Source organism: Littorina saxatilis, linkage group LG11, assembly GCF_037325665.1.
Source record: "Littorina saxatilis isolate snail1 linkage group LG11, US_GU_Lsax_2.0, whole genome shotgun sequence".
Taxonomy (NCBI): domain Eukaryota; kingdom Metazoa; phylum Mollusca; class Gastropoda; order Littorinimorpha; family Littorinidae; genus Littorina; species Littorina saxatilis.
Genome location: NC_090255.1, coordinates 24,221,505 through 24,238,642, shown reverse-complemented (window position 1 = coordinate 24,238,642; position 17,138 = coordinate 24,221,505). Strand labels below are relative to the sequence as shown.

General features: G+C 45.2%; 1 protein-coding gene across 1 annotated transcript; it reads left to right on the top strand.

Moving 5' to 3' along the window:
- On the top strand, nucleotides 1-13,750 carry LOC138980074 (phospholipid-transporting ATPase ABCA3-like). Its single transcript, XM_070352875.1, has 3 exons — nucleotides 1-5,797; nucleotides 6,181-6,460; nucleotides 13,139-13,750. The coding sequence occupies exons 1-3, from the start codon at nucleotides 1,062-1,064 to the stop codon at nucleotides 13,256-13,258; spliced, it is 5,136 nt and encodes a 1,711-aa protein (XP_070208976.1). The 5' UTR covers nucleotides 1-1,061; the 3' UTR covers nucleotides 13,259-13,750.
- Nucleotides 13,751-17,138: the final 3,388 nt, after the last annotated feature.

Genomic DNA, 17,138 nt, shown 5'->3' with positions numbered 1-17,138 from the left:
GCGATATTGCGCAGTACAGTCGAAGCTTCCCTTGCGACCTCCTCTCGAAAGCGAGCACCTGCCTTAACGACCACTCCGAACTGAGGATCCCAATTCACCTTTCCAGAGCGACTACCTGTCTTTTTCAACCGCTTTTGGTCGGTCCCATCGGTGGTCATAATAAACAGGTTATTGACTGCAATACATCGGTGGTCACAATAAACTGAACAGGTTATTGACTGCAATACATCGGTGGTCACAATAAACAGGTTATTGACTGCAATGCATCGGTGGTCACAATAAACTGAACAGGTTATTGACTGCAATACATCGGTGGTCACAATAAACAGGTGATTGACTGCAATGCATCGGTGGTCACAATAAACTGAACAGGTTATTGACTGCAATACATCGGTGGTCACAATAAACAGGTGATTGACTGCAATGCATCGGTGGTCACAATAAACTGAACAGGTTATTGACTGCAATACATCGGTGGTCACAATAAACAGGTGATTGACTGCAATACATCGGTGGTCACAATAAACAGGTTATTGACTGCAATACATCGGTGGTCACAATAAACAGGTGATTGACTGCAATACATCGGTGGTCACAATAAACAGGTGATTGACTGCAATGCATGGGTGAGGCTGCCCCAAAGACGTTTGTGACCCCTCCATAACCCCAAATCGACTTACCATCTTTAAGACATTTTGAGATATTTTATTCAGCAACCCGATAGAAACACATAGTGAAGAACAAGACCATATAAAAACAAAACCCCGTACCCACCAGAATACACATATTAAGCCAAGGAAAAGAAAGGGATAATGGAGCATTCTGCAGAATATGCTCCACAGAAGTGACGTCACATACTAAACGAAGAGTGTACAGTCTGAGCTTTGTGACGATCATGGCGGGGTTTCTGAGACAAGTCGGGGTGCTGCTGTGCAAAAACTTGCTGCTTCAGAAGAACCAAGGTGTTGCCACTATAATTTCGTTGATAATACCTGTAGTGACAGCGGTGACTTTCCTTGCATACTGAACGAAGCGTATACAGTCTGAGCTTCTTGTCAATCATGGCGGGGTTTCTGAGACAAGTCGGGGTGCTGCTGTACAAAAACTTCCTGCTTCAGAAGAACCAAGCGGTCGCCACTATAATTTCGTTAATAATACCGGTAGTGACAGCGGTGATTATCCTTGCACTGGGCTTATTGGTAGGACCAGTCCATACCAACAATCAAGATAGTTACTCCCCTTGGACCTGGGTTCGAAAGACTTGTGGTTTTAGCAGAGAGCACCCAGGAGTGGCTTTCACGCCAGGCATAATAGGTTTCGCACCAGACACTAACCTAACCAACAGCCTTATGTCCAGAGTCGCGGATTTCTGCCCGAACGCTACGTTCCGAAACGGGTCTGCGAGTTTACTGAAGGGGTTTTCCGACATGGAGTCAATGCTGAACTTCTACCATGAAAGCAAGGCCATGCAGCTTGCTGTGCATTTTAAAGGGATGGACAACAAACAGCAGCTCCCCCTGCAGGTCAGCTATGACATCCGTGACACGGATGCTACTACAGGAGTCGTCTACCGAAGACGTTTCTCCCCTCTTCCAAACGTTGGAAATGAACGAGCCTCAATCTTGGCAAACCTTCAGCTTTTACTGACTAAAGCGTTTATCGATGAATGGGGCGGTAAGAGCAGCGAATTTGGAATGCGATATGTTGAGATGCCGCGCCCTGCTTTCGTTCATCGCCCGTATCACGGGATAATGCAATCATTCTTCGCCTTGGCTCTGGTCTTATCACTGGTTCCCCTTGTCTACCACAGCACCAAGAAGATCGTCTTCGAGAAGGAGGAGAAGCTGAAAGAGAGCTTCAAGATGATGGGCGTATCACCTGGAGCCTTGTGGGTGTCGTGGTTTGCAACCATCTACGTGTACCTGTTCGTCATCATGGCGGTGTACACTGCCATGCTGGCAATCCCCTTTTTTCCCTCTGGTTACACGATGTTCATTTTCCTCCAGGTCTCCGTCTTCTGGGTCTTCGCACTGATCTACTCAGCAGCCGTCGCCTCTTATTGCCTCATGATGGGAACTGTGCTGAAGAAAGCCAGGTATTCAGGAGTCCTTGCAGGATTCTTGTTCTTGGTCACCGTCTTGCTCCACTTCCACCTGGATATCATCTACTTGACTTTGACAAGACGGCAAAAACTGGCCTCCTGCCTCCTTTTCAACCAGGCCATGGCGTTTGGTGTGAAAATGATAGTCTACTTTGACGTTACCAACGCGGGACTGTCCTGGTCCAACTTCTACAAACCGCTGGAGTTTGTTGACGACCTGTCCATGCTGGATGTGTGGGTCATGCTCCTGGTGGACACTGCCCTCCACTTGCTGGTCACGTGGTACTTGGACAACGTCTTTCCAGGGGACTTTGGCATCCCCAAGCCTTTCCACTTTTTCCTGACCAAGTCCTACTGGTGTGGCACCCAGTCTCCCAACTGCGAGAGGATAGAAGGAACAGAGTGTTTGAACGAGAAGTTCTTTGAACCTGCCCCTGCAGACCTGGACACAGGCATCAGAACGACTCGCCTGTGTAAAGACTACGGCATGGACAACGTGGCGGTCAGAGACCTGTCCGTGGAGGCGTGCGAGGGGCAGATAACTGTGCTGCTGGGCCACTGTGGGGCAGGGAAGACAACCACCATGTCCATGCTGACCGGCTTCACCGCCCCCACCTCCGGAACTGCCACCATCCGCGGTATGGACATCTGCACGGACACGGCGCTCGTCAGGCAGAGCATGGGCATGTGTCCACAGCACAACGTTTTCTTCACCACACTCACCGTGGAGCAAAACCTCAAGTTCTTCGCCCTGCTCAAGGGCTGCCCTTGCAAACTCATTCAGTCAGAGGTGGACCAGATGCTAAAGGAGGCGGGGCTACATAGCAAAAGGAAGACCAGTGCCGGCACTTTGTCGCGAGGTGAGAAGAGGAAGATGTCCGTAGCCATTGCTCTGATACACGGGTCCAAGGTGGTCATCCTGGACGAGCCTTCCTCCGGCTTGGGCCCAGCAGCGCGGCGTCAGTTGTGGCACATCTTGAAGCAACAGCGTGAAGGTCGCACCATTCTGCTGACCACACAGAGCATGGACGAGGCGGACGTGCTGGGAGACCGTATCATGATCATGGCACAGGGCGTGGTCAAGTGCTGCGGTACGCCGCTCTTTCTCAAGGAGCTGTACGGCGTGGGCTACCACCTCGCCGTCGTCAAAACCATCGACTGTGACGTCAGCAGTGTGACCAACACGATCTGTGAAATGGTTCCGAGTGCTTACTTTGAGAAAGAAGATAGATCGGAGCTAAGCTACCTGCTACCTGACAACCAGTCAGCCAAATTCCCGGAGCTGTTGCACCAACTTGAAAAACGCGAGCAGCAGTTGGGTATCGGCAAACTCGTAGTCACAGCAACAACCATGGAGGAAGTGTTTCTCAAGGTTGGAGAGAGATCAGACACTGACGACACTGCAGAGACCAACACCAAGGCCGTAGCTCTGTCTGAAGTTGGAAGCTTTGTGGGCAGCTCAGTATCTGCAGCAGAAAGAGAGTGGTCAGGCGAAATGGAAAACTCCGACTGTGCTGCAAGGAACAAAGCTGATGCCAACGACGAGAGTCTTGACTTGCTTGCTCTGTCGCGAGGCTACAGCAACCTGACAGGGGTGGGGCTGAAGCTGTCACAACTACGGGGGTTGTTGATGAAGAAGGCCATCTGCTCTTGGCGGAGTCCGGTCACTAGCATCGTGCAGATCCTCCTCCCTGTGATCTTCACGCTCTCTGTACTGGTCTGTACAGAGTCGGACATGCTTCGGCCATTTCCTGAGATCGAGATTCCTGAGCCAGATTCAAAGCCCTCTGTGACCCTCGATATGGCGCCTTTTTCTGAGACCATAGTTCCCTACATCGTGACGAAACTTGCTGGTGAAAGTGATCTCCCGAAGCTCTATCTGTCCCAATTTGACGACCGCCACAGACCCACAGAAGTTAAGAGCCTTGACCAGCTGAACAGGCTGATCAAAGGGACTAGATTCTATGATTCTGTCACGAAGATGATCATCGGCGCTGCTTTCGAGACCTCTGAAGATTCCTCAAATCTGGCTGCGTTTGCGCTGTACAACCCTGAGTATTACGCCAAACTGATCGCAAGTGCTTACGTCCTCAATGCAGTTGCAAAGGAGCGCGTCAACGCTAGCATTAACATTGTCCCTGGAGTTCGACCATTTCCACGCAGAGAATACGAAGATCTACTTGATCAAAATAGTGCTAAGATTAAAGCTATAAGTACTAGACTCAGGAAGAATCGCGGCAAAGATTTGACTCACGTGATGGTTTTGCTTATATCGATTGGAATGAGCTTCCTTGCCCCTACTTTCGTGTTCTCTCTGATGAAAGAGCGAGAGGTAGGATCGAAACACCTTCAGCGAGTTAACAGCGCGAGCCCTTTCTTGTTCTGGTTCAGTAACCTGCTGTGGGATATGTTCACCTGCCTGCCAGCCTTTGTGGTCATGCTAATCGTGTTTAAGGCGAGTGATTTCCAGCCCTACTCGGAGGAGACACGACCGATTCTTGTCTTCCTGCTGCTGCTCCTCTACAGCTGGGCAATGCTCCCTTACAATTACGCTATTCACTTCCTTATGACATCCCCCTGGAGCTGCATGGTTGTGCTCTTCTTCCTGCACCTTCTGGGCGGTGTCGCTGCGCCTATTTGCTTCTTCCTTGACGGCTTTGGCTCGTATGACGTCACGGGGTCCACAGTACGGGCGCTGTGCAAACTACTGTCCCCGGGGTTCAATCTAGTGATGGCTATGGCGCAGATACCCGTGACTTACATGAGCGTGGTAGAGTGTGAGGTTGAGCATCTGAATAAGGTATTTTGCAAGAGATGCTGTTTAGACTTCAAAATCGCTTGTGACGGACAATGCACCGAGTTGTCAGGAGAGTACTGGAAGTGGGACACACCCGGCGTGGGCAAGTTCCTGGTGTTTCTGCTGCTCCAAGGTTTTGTCTTCTTTCTCCTCACTGTCCTGATCGAGTCGAGATGCTACAAACGGATCTTGCTGTACCTCAACGCCCGTGGTTTGTGGCGTAGTCACAACGTCGGCGGGGAAGGCACGACGGCGGAGGACAACGACGTGGCCGAGGAGAAACGGAGGATCAAAGACACGCCGGCCACAGAGCTTTGCTTGCAGGACTCTGTGCTACTGAAGAACCTGACCAAGAGCTATGGATCCATGATAGCTGTGGACAATGTCTGTGTGGGAGTCGGGGAGCGGGAGTGCTTCGGTCTGCTGGGACAGAACGGAGCGGGAGGGAGCACCATCTTCAAGATGCTGACCGGGGAGGAGGTCCCCACCCGCGGCGAGGCTTACGTCAAGGGCTACAGCGTGGTGCGACAGCTGCGGGAGGTGCGGTCCAACATTGGCTACTGCCCGCAGACTGACCCTCTCACTGACCAGATGACCTGCAGGGAGACGCTCACGCTCTACGCTAGGCTACGGGGCGTGCCTGATTATCACATCAAAGACTGCGTCAACGGCTTCCTGGACATCCTGGCGCTGACACCACATGCCAGCAAACTAACCAAAGCCCTTAGAGGCGGAGTGAAGCGCACGCTGACCACTGCATTGGCCCTCATCGGTGACCCTCCCGTCATCTTGCTGGACGAGCCGTCCACTGGGCTAGACTCCGCTGCCCGGAGACGTCTGTGGGGCATTCTGTCGGCCGTCAGGGCTGGGGGAAGGACTCTGGTGCTTACTTCACGCAGGTTGGTGAAAGTTCGTTTTGACGGTTAGTCTATGGTGGTGGTGGTGGTGTGTGTGTGGTTGTTTGTGTTTGTGTTTGTGCGTGCGTGTGAGTGTGTGTGTGTGTGTGTGTGTGTGTTTTTGTGTATGTGTATGTGTGTGTGTGTGTGTGTGTGTGTGTGTGTGTGTGTGTGTGTGTGTGTTTGCTAACTTTTGTTTGCATTTTCAACTGTACACAATTTCACTTGTTAAAGACGTGTTCACAGATTTCAGTAAAACACTGTAGCTAAAAGGGATGTGTCTTCACATGGTGTTCACATGGTGTTGTGTTCACATGGTGTTCACATAATGTTCACATGGTGTTCACATAATGTTCACATGGTGTTCACATTGTGTTCATTGACAGTGTGGAGGAGTGTGAAGCGCTGTGCACACGTGTTGCCATCATGGGCAACGGGAGACTCCTGTGTCTGGGCAGCGTCCAGCGCCTCAAGGCCAAGTTCGCTCAGGGCTACACGCTGGTGGTCAGGATGGGGCTTCAGGAGGACGGTCAGCCTGCACCCACCGGTCCCCTCTTAACCTTCGTCCAGCAGCGCTTTCCCTCGGCCCTCGTCTTCGATTCCGACAACCTCTCTCTTGACCTGCAGGTGCCGGACCCCTCGTTGTCCGTGGCTGACCTTTTTCAGGTAAAGTGCACACCTGCTAATCCTTTTTAAAACCTTTTTAAATCTCAAGTGTAGACAATGTTTTATGAGATCAAATAACCAAAGGGAAGTAAGCGCTCTATTTGCATACGACATGTGTAATGGAGTAAGCGAGAGTTATACGGAACCTTTCTCCTGGCACCTGTGATAATAACAAGCATTGAAATGACGAAGCGACTTTCATAAATCCTGACCGCCACAGTGGAAAGTGGAATCCAGAGGAATATGAGATTCCCCCAGGGGAAAGTAGCATTCCAGTTTCCCCTCGAGGAAACTGGATTTCTACTTTCCTCTGGATTATTGCCAGAACAATTACAAGGTAAATAAGCTTTCCTTGTGTAGCGAGCAGCGTCTGCAGTTAAAACGCGCTCATACAAATGTCAACAGCACTGATTTTAAATCTACATTGCAACCTTCGGTAAATTCAGAGACACTCAATTAAACAATGATTGAACCATGTAAACAAACAACATGGTGCAAACATTCAATCATGATTCACCCATCAATAGCAACAACCTCAGTGCAGAACTCAAGAAGTCTGCAGCAAGCACTTCCATTCCTTTTTTCTTTAAAAGGCCCACTATCCAACTATACAGCATCAATATCTTTTCCACACAATAAAGCAAGCTCCACAGCTACAATCAACAGCAGACAGAGTAAGCTTACCATTATTCAACACAGATTCCTCAACCTCCCAAAAGGTGTGTGTGGTGTGTGGTGTGTGTGTGTGTGTGTGTGTGTGCAAGTTATTTCTGAGCGTTCAATGGCACGGGCACGGTCGGTGTTACCCAAAGGCAAAGGGGAAGCACTGACAGGATTACCTTGAAGCTTGATCAGACTTTAGATCTGCAGCCAGAACACTGAGACTAACGGCGGGGATGTAGCTCAGTCGGTAGCGCGGGATTTGTATCCAGTTGGCCGTTGTCTGCGTGAGTTCGTCCCCACGTTCGGCGAGAGATTTATTTCTCATAGTCAAATTTGTGTGCAGACTCTCCTCGGTGTCCGAACACCCCCGTGTGTACACGCAAGCACAAGACCAAGTGCGCACGGAAAAGATCCTGTAATCCATGTCAGAGTTCGGTGGGTTATAGAAACACGAAAATACCCAGCATGCTTCCTCCGAAAGCGGCGTATGGCTGCCTAAATGGCGGGGAAAAAACGGTCATACACGTAAAAGCCGTGGGAGTTTCAGCCCATGAACGAACAAACAAACAAACTGAGACTAACTTCTGCAAAGTTAACAATTTAAACACATGATGTATGCTCAAAATCAAATACGTTGTTTCAGATCTTTTTAATCTGACATTCAACCTAGCTAAGCAATTCCCTCGTGTGTGTGCGTACGGGTGGGTGTCTGTGTGTGTTCGTGTCTCTCTGTGTGTTCAACAAGCAAAGATGCACTGCGTCAGTGTTACGAGTGTACCTTTTTCGTTTCGTCATCCAGCACAGGCTGTTTCATCCATTTTTCGAGCATGTCCAACTGTTTTGCTTTACACTGACGTAAGTTCATGGTTATATGAAAGTATCCAAGAGCTCAGCAAACGTGTATTTCATCCTGATGGAGTAAAATCAGTCCAAACGGTATTCAACACGCAGTTTCAAGGAGCGGCCATTACATCGTTTTAGACAGAATTGACGCTACCAGTATGGGTTGATTAACGTAAGCACGATCGAACAAATTAACTCAGAGATATATTTCACGTACATGAAATTACGGGTTAAATCTAAAGAAAGTTATTCAGTAAAATGTTAGTTTATTTTCGTAATTCTACACTCCAACACAAAAATTAAACTAGAATTGGGATCCGAGTTAACCAAACCGGTTTTGGCAATCGTAGCCTGGAACTGTGACCTTGGACGGACTCAGAACCTAAATCGAAACTGTCTTTGATTCAATGAAAACTTTCATTGTGAGTGCTTTCTTTACTAAGATGCATTCAAAAGCAAATCGAACAGTGGTTTGAATGTAGATTTAACACACATTTACGGATGCACTTGTTTGCACTTTATTTCTTCAGCGACGTGGCTTTAGCATGGGGTAGTGAAGAGGAACACACCTCGCTGGCTCCCCTATTTTACACACCACAGACAACTACAGTGCTTTGTTGTGGTCCACGTTGTCTTTGGTGAACGCATGGGATATACAGCTTACAACACTGGTTTTATTTTTATTCGGCTTGTATTTCAGCCAAGACCCAGCGGATGAATATCATATGGATCCCGATGATATTCCCGCTGGGTCTTGACTGAAATACAAGCTATAAAAAACAAGAGGCGAAGCCTTCAAGGCTCACGTAAGAAATCGACAAACAGTAACACAAACTCAATCACTCCGTCACACATACACACACACACACACACACATACACACACACACACACACAGTAAGCATAGTAGGTGACACTGTGCAAGAAAGCGAGACACTAGATCTAAATCTGAATGGCCGATTTCGAAGAAAAAATAGTCTCGGCCCGCTCACAATAACTGACCGAGACTTTCAGTAATTCCTTCGCGTGACGTCTAACCCTCTTACGTCATAATGTGACGTCTTCAAATGTTGTGACGTCTTCAAATGTTAAAGGCATACTAACGCACTCCCGTGTTTACAAAGTGTAGTTTGCCCATAATCGATGTCAAACGCACCATAAGACCATATAATGACGATATGTCACCATGCGCGGACCATAATACATGCATTACAGCTTGTTCTAGCCTCTGAAAAAGTGAGGATGTCAACAAAGCCGCGGTGTTAGCTCCCTTGCATCAACGTTACATGTGTTGCCAAATCTATAAATAGGACGATCCAGATCAAAATGAAAATTAACATATCTCAACATTGAAGGGGTCCTAGACCACAATATTTTGCAGGGAATTTAATTTAGCATGTCTCCAGCTGTTGGTAAAGCAATTAGCGTGTATAGTCATCGAGTACATATGGCTTTAAAGTTTCTACCACAGACATACATACATACATACGCACGCACGCACGCACGCACGCACGCACGCACGCACGCACGCACGCACGCACGCACGCACAGACAGACAAAAGTTAGTGTAACCGTGGGCCAATCTACTTTCCTCTTTCGTACTGAACTCAAACACTAAAGCAGACGACACAAGTTATATTAACCAGGTTCTTTTATTCCATACGATGAAATGGGGAAAATGTGGGATAACGGGGGTTTATCTTCACACAAAACTTTCACTGTATAGGACTAAACAACTTTAAAAAAAACAATGTTCTCACTCTTCATTCTAAAACTACATTCTCCCTCTAAAGCTACCCTTTAAAACACACCAAATCTTTTCCCCAAACTACACTCTACTCTAAATCCTCACTCTCAACTTTAATCCAAAAAAAACCACAATGAGACTCTAATTTAAAACAAACGAAATCTAAAAAAACAACCTAAAAAAACAATTCTTTTTAAAAAAAACAAATCTACAAAAACTCTAACAAAATCTGACCAAAATCTCTCCACTAAATCTAACTACTCTTCACTAACAAAACCTAGTCTATAAAAACAAATCTACGCCCCACTAAAAAAGAAAAGACCTAACTAAACCAGAACAGACCTAACTAAAAAGAACCCCTCTAGAAAGAAAGACCTAACTAAACCAGAACAGACCTAACTAAAAAGAACCCCTCTAGAAAGAAAGACCTAGTAACTAAACCCCGTCGCACACTCGGCCATCCTGTAAACACAGAATGCACGCCGTAAGCATACGTAAACAAATCAACAATTTCAACTACCACAAGCTAACTCATTAAACAACAAAACACATCATTCCTACCAAATAACATGCCTACAATACATATACCGTTCTCTCAAACAACGGTCTTCTAAAGCATTCACACACAAAAATCTTCCCCACCATTCCAACTCACAAAACAATCTACTTAAACATTCAAATAAATCCTCCCCCCAAGCAGCATACTATTCTTTTCACCGCCTACCCATTTACAGAAAGAAAATTGTTTTAACCTACCAGCAAAAGAATCCTCACATTCCGGAAAGATTTCCGGCCGTGACAGACATGTCACACAACGGCATTGAAAACACGCCGCACCAAATACGTCTTCTTCCCTCAAAGATTCCAAGCAAAAGCACAGTTTTAGCGTTCACATCCTGTGCACCGGTGTCACAAGATTAACCCATTCAACTCGAGGGGTGTCAGGCAGCCCCACTTTCTTTAGTTAGTGCCTAACGTCACCTTCAACTATTCAACTTTACATCGCGGCGGAGGGAAAAAAGGAGATGGAATAAAGCCACCTGTCAATTGTTTCTTGTTCACAAAAACATTAATCACAAAATTTACTCCAGAGGCTTGTACCAAAAAAGCGATCGTTTTACCTATGCAAATTTTAGAATCGGCTATTCCGCGAGACCAATTCAATAGAAATGAAACTCAGTCTCGGAAACCTTAATGGATCCCCGATAGTATAGAGGTACCACGAGTTCACACGGATGCACAAAAGTGCATGTGTACCGTAACTGTCGTTCCCAAGCTCACATTAGCATCGCATAGGCTACACTTACGTGAGCCAAAAATCACTCGTGTTGTAACCTATACATTATGTATATTTACCGGCACGGTTGGCCTAGTGGTAAGGCGTCCGCCCCGTGATCGGGAGGTCGTGGGTTCGAACCCCGGCCGGGTCATACCTGAGACTTTAAAATTGGTAATCTAGTGGCTGCTCCGCCTGGCGTCTGCCATTATGGGGTTAGCGCTAGGACCGGTTGGTCCGGTGTCAGAATAATGTGACTGGGTGAGACATGAAGCCTGTGCTGCGACTTCTGTCTTGTGTGTGGCGCACGTTATATGTCAAAGCAGCACCGCCCTGATATGGCCCTTCGTGGTCGGCTGGGCGTTAAGCAAACAAACAAACAAACAAACAAACAATATGTATATTTGTTTCGGTGCAATGATAGCTAAAATAAAAGCTTCTTATCCACCGACTCTTGGATTTAGCGAGCTTTAAATCCACTGGCCCTTGGATCTATCCAGCTTTATATCCAACCATCCTTGGATCTAGCGAGCTTTAAATCCACTGGCCCTTTGATCTATCCAGCTTTATATCCAACCATCCTTGGATCTAGCGAGCTTTTAAATCCACTGGCCCTTTGATATATCCAGCTTTATATCCAACCATCCTTGGATCTAGCGAGCTTTAAATCCACTGGCCCTTTGATCTATCCAGCTTTATATTCAACCATCCTTGGATCTAACGAGCTTTAAATCCACTGGCCCTTTGGTCTATCCAGCTTTATATTCAACCATCCTTGGATCTAGCGAGCTTTTAAATCCACTGGCCCTTTGATATATCCAGCTTTATATCCAACCATCCTTGGATCTAGCGAGCTTTAAATCCACTGGCCCTTTGATCTATCCAGCTTTATATTCAACCATCCTTGGATCTAGCGAGCTTTAAATCCACTGGCCCTTTGATCTATCCAGCTTTATATCCAACCATCCTTGGATCTAGCGAGCTTTAAATCCACTGGCCCTTTGATCTATCCAGCTTTATATCCAACCATCCTTGGATCTAGCGAGCTTTTAAATCCACTGGCCCTTTGATATATCCAGCTTTATATCCAACCATCCTTGGATCTAGCGAGCTTTAAATCCACTGGCCCTTTGATCTATCCAGCTTTATATTCAACCATCCTTGGATCTAACGAGCTTTAAATCCACTGGCCCTTTGGTCTATCCAGATTTATATTTAACCATCCTTGGATTTAGCGAGCTTTAAATCCACTGGCCCTTGGATCTATCCAGCTTTATATCCAACCATCCTTGGATCTAGCGAGCTTTAAATCCACTGGCCCTTTGATCTATCCAGCTTTATATTCAACCATCCTTGGATCTAGCGAGCTTTAAATCCACTGGCCCTTTGATCTATCCAGCTTTATATTCAACCATCCTTGGATCTACTGAACTTTATATTCACCAACCCTTGATCAATCGACCGTTATATTCAACCATCCTTGGATCTACCTCACATTTGTGATAGGGCAACACTCCGACAACGCTTAGTGTCACCTAAATGTATCCTTGCCTCAACCAGGTTCGAGAAATGCTGCACCTGCTGTTTTGTTCAGGTATTTAGAATAACCTTTGCACCCTCAAATTTGCATTCGTGAAGTGAATGACACTCGAGTGTGTGGTCCCAGCCTTCCTATTAGAACCATAACACTTCTACTCGGGTAAGGAGCCGGCAGGAGCCCGAATCAAAAACCATGACTCTGATAGGGTTCGAACCCACGACCTCCTGGCCTACAGCCCCATGCTCTCCGGGTCAAATTCCAGCAGGCTTGTGGGCAACCTTTGACATGTCCCGAGTGTTCACGGTTGTCTCTTTGTAAATAAATGCGAGAGCGATCGCGATTCGCAAAGTTAATCTGCTTATACCAGGCGGATGGTGAAGAGGATGCAATAGCTATTTGCGCTGCAAACCCGCCTCAGGAAAGCTCGCTAAACTGAGTCGTCTCGATCTTTCGCGGACCATTTTTGCCGTCCCAAACCGGGTATCTCTGACGGACCATTTTCCCGGCACCTAGCGCGTGATGGATTTGGAAACTGTCGTCACCATACGGTTAATATCCAGTATTTTGTATTAGATTATTTTAATGTGTATGGTTTTTTTTCAACGTGCAGGCCATGGAAAGAGCCAAAGATGAGTTTCACGTGAAGGCGTACAGCGTGCATCAGACCACTCTGGAACAAGTCTTCTGCGCCCTCACTGCCAAGCAATCTGCATCGAAATGTGAAGGCTAGAACGCCTTTGCCCATTGACAATTAAAGGAATGTATGGATATACGTTATTAAAAAGTCAATGACTGGTTAAGAAAGTGCATCAGACCACTCTGGAACAAGTCTTCTGCGCCCTCACTGCCAAGCAATCTGCATCGAAATGTGAAGGCTAGAACGCCTTTGCCCATTGACAATTAAAGGAATGTATGGATATACGTTATTAAAAAGTCAATGACTGGTTAAGAAAGTGCATCAGACCACTCTGGAACAAGTCTTCTGCGCCCTCACTGCCAAGCAATCTGCATCGAAATGTGAAGGCTAGAACGCCCTTGCCCATTGACAATTAAAGGAATGTATGGATATACTTTATTAAAAAGTCAATCACTGGTCAAGAAAGAGCATCACTGCCAAGCAATCTGCATCGAAATGTAAAAGCTAGAACGCCTTTGCCCACTGACAATTTAAAGGATGTATGGACATACTTTAATAAAAAGTCAATGACTGGTCAAGAAAGTGCATCATTTTTGTTTTGTTTGAGATATTATGTGTATAGGTTATGCCAAAGAAGTCTTGCAATTATGTATACATCTTTTCTTCTCCCACATTTTGATTCTGTTGATGTACTAGGTGGACTGGGTGGCCGAGTGGTAACACACTTGCGCTCGGAAGCGAGAGGTTGCGAGTTCGACCCTGGGTCAGGGCGTTAGCAATTTTCTCCCCCCTTTCCTAACCTAGGTGGTGGGTTCAAGTGCTAGTCTTTCGGACGAGACGAAAAACCGAAGTCCCTTCGTGTACACTACATTGGGGTGTGGCACGTTAAAGATCCCACGATTGACAAAAGGGTCTTTCCTGGCAAAATTGTATAGGCATAGATAAAAATGTCCACCAAAATACCCGTGTGACTTGGAATAATAGGCCGTGAAAAGTAGGATATGCGCCGAAATGGCTGCGATCTGCTGGCCGATGTGAATGCGTGATGTATTGTGTAAAAAAAATTCCATCTCACACGGCATAAATAAATCCCTGCGCCTTGAATATGTTCGCGATATAAATTGCATAAAAAACAATTAAAAAAAATATAAATAAATCCCTGCGCTTAGAACTGTACCCACGGAATACGCGCGATATAAGCCTCATATTGATTGATTGATGTACTAGTAGTGTGGGATACTCGTACCGAAACCTATATATTCGGAAATTTAATTTTTGTAGTTTAAAGTAGTGTTAACAAAAACACAAAATGATTGATAGTAAATGCCCCCAATATTTAATTAACCTCTTGCTAACTCTATAGTCTCGTCCGATTATCCATCGAAGTGGACTACTTGCAAGATAGATACCCGCACACAGGACAGAAATGTTTGGCACATCCTTCATTCCATCAGCAACTATTGGATGTAATGACCTCCCTGGTGTGGTTAAACAACAACATTTCAATAGGTGAGTTAAAGCGTTATTCAGACCTGTTTACCTTTACTATTTTGGAGTAATTTATTACTGTTTTTTTAGGCTTTTGGGGGGAAAAATACTCTATTTGAGTCCAGACTACGATTTTCAAATGTGCTTCAAATTAGGTTTGTGTTGCTAATGTTGGCGTTTGTAACCACTGGGTTACTATTTTTGTCATCAGATTAGGCTATTTTTTGTATTGACCATTACTCTTGTCAAATGTTGGGGGTAAACAGGTCTGGTTATTTATGTAGTCCGGATTCAATGTACGAGTGAGAAATCATAAAAGCCGAATGTTGTTTATGCCACTATAAAAAAAAGAAGAATTAATCAAATTTAACAGCTTATCATAGCTGTGAAAAAAAAGAAAGAAAGAAATTAAACACTGCAGATTGCGTTTAATTATGTGATTTCAAATCCGATTTGTGTTAAAGGTCCTTGTCTACATTTGTGTACATAAATAGACATTTGACCATTGAAATGCTGAGTCTATTCCCTACAAATTTTAAAAAATACACTCCCCTTCGATCAAGAAGGACGAAGCAAGGGTAGCCGTTTGAAAATTTATTGTAGTATTCCAGCATAGTAGGATATCCTTATTTGGGAAATGCCAAGGGCAAAACTCCTCTCAAATACCGTGCGTTTCGTTCGTTTAAAAAAAAATCGTGGACAGCGCTCCAATTCTCAGTGTTGCTGAGACTGTGTGGGCGTGACTGTCAGCATAGTGAAATGAATTTGATTTGGTCGATATTTTTAGGCAAAAGCACATGTTCTCATCAAACAGAAAACAAAATATTGGAAGTGTCAGAGACACTACCCAAAAATAAAAACATTTTTTACATATTTTTTTTCTATAACTTTTTTTTTCCTATGGTTCTTTCATCATCTGACATTATAAGATGTTTGATGGGTTGTTGACAGACCAGTTTTTCTGTCGGTCCGTGGGGGAGCATATCGTCTTTTGTTACAAATTTATTGACCAAGGCCGGTATATCAATAAATATGAAACAAAAGTCGATATGCCCCCCGAGGACCGACACAAAAGCCGGTCTGTCAACAAACCACCAAACATCGTTTTTGTCATCATTTTGGTTGTGAGAAAAGTAAGTGCACAATCAACCCAGGGAGCCATGCATTGAAACACGGGTTCCGTGCTGATAACAACACGAGTCCCGGTTTGACAACCACTGGCAATCAAAGCTGGCGTGTGAAAGCAACTTTCTGTGTTTTTGAGTTCATTAAATGTTGGGATGAATATGTCAGGTTTGAGGATGCACAGTTCTGTAGGTTCATCTCGGTATTCCACCCCCTCGGCTTTCTGTTGTAAATATTAAGCTGAGTGATCGAATGTGGAAGCTACGTTGGGTCAAAGGTCACAGAAGATTTGCGTCGTGCAGCGAAGGACAAAATCGCGATCTTGTTTCCGACTCAGTGCCTCTTTGTTTTTCATTAGACCTGTCATTCTGCTTGCTCGGCTTTGTTAGATGTTTGCATATCTTTTTGCTATTTTCTTTGCTTTTATTATTGTTTCTTATTTGTGCTTCGTTTATCGATACAACGTCTTGTGCACGGGTCAAAATGTGTGTGTCAGGGGTCGTTTTACTTGAACTTGACGTTCGTGTTTCTCCGAACGTCTGTGTATCGAAATACAGATACACGCACTTCATGACTCTGTAAGAAGACAAAACATATCGCTAGGTTTCATTTGTTTTTGATGAATGTATGACCTTTTATGAAGTAGTTTTGTTTTGTTTACTTTTGCCAGTTTGCCAGTTCGTTTTTGGAACTTTGCAAAGCAGTGTCGTGTCGTCTGTTTAGGTCTGGGGAAACACCAATGAAAAGAGCCGAAGAATCCCCGAGCGTTTCTTTTGGGTTTGCTTTTCATTATCCATGTATAACATGCTTCCTGCAACTATGGTAACCGGGGATTTATTGCCTGGGGAACATGAGATTTATTTCCCAGATGCTTGTGAATGAAAACTCGTGAAAATGATGACAAAACTTTTTTTGTCGAAATCTAACCATAAGATTATTGAAAAAAAAGCAAAAATGTAGGCGACCACCTATAACGAAAATCCACAGTGCAGCGACCTGAATGAAACAGCCGAGCAAACCCTGTTTAACTGCATACACGTTGAGTGCAGATGCTCTTATGTCAACATTTAACTCATGAATTTTAGACATGTAGATATTTGATTAAAAAGCAGCGAGCAATGTTTATTTTGTATTAATTAGAAATCTGATAAACAAAGGGAAGTAAGCACTATAAATGCATACACCCCCCGCGGGTTAGGGGGAAGAATTTACCCGATGCTCCCCAGCATGTCGTAAGAGGCGACTAATGGATTCTGTTTCTCCTTTTACCATTGTTAAGTGTTTCTTGTATAGAATATAGTCAATTTTTGAAAAGATTTTAGTCAAGCAGTATGTAAGAAATGTTAAGTCCTTTGTACTG

Excerpts from the sequence above, each read along its gene's own strand:
- LOC138980074 (XM_070352875.1), top strand. The coding sequence starts at position 1,062 with ATGGCGGGGTTTCTGAGACAAGTCGGGGTGCTGCTGTACAAAAACTTC. Across the intron at positions 5,798-6,180 it reads CTGGTGCTTACTTCACGCAG|TGTGGAGGAGTGTGAAGCGC; the intron begins GTTGGTGAAAGT and ends GTTCATTGACAG. Across the intron at positions 6,461-13,138 it reads CCGTGGCTGACCTTTTTCAG|GCCATGGAAAGAGCCAAAGA; the intron begins GTAAAGTGCACA and ends TTCAACGTGCAG.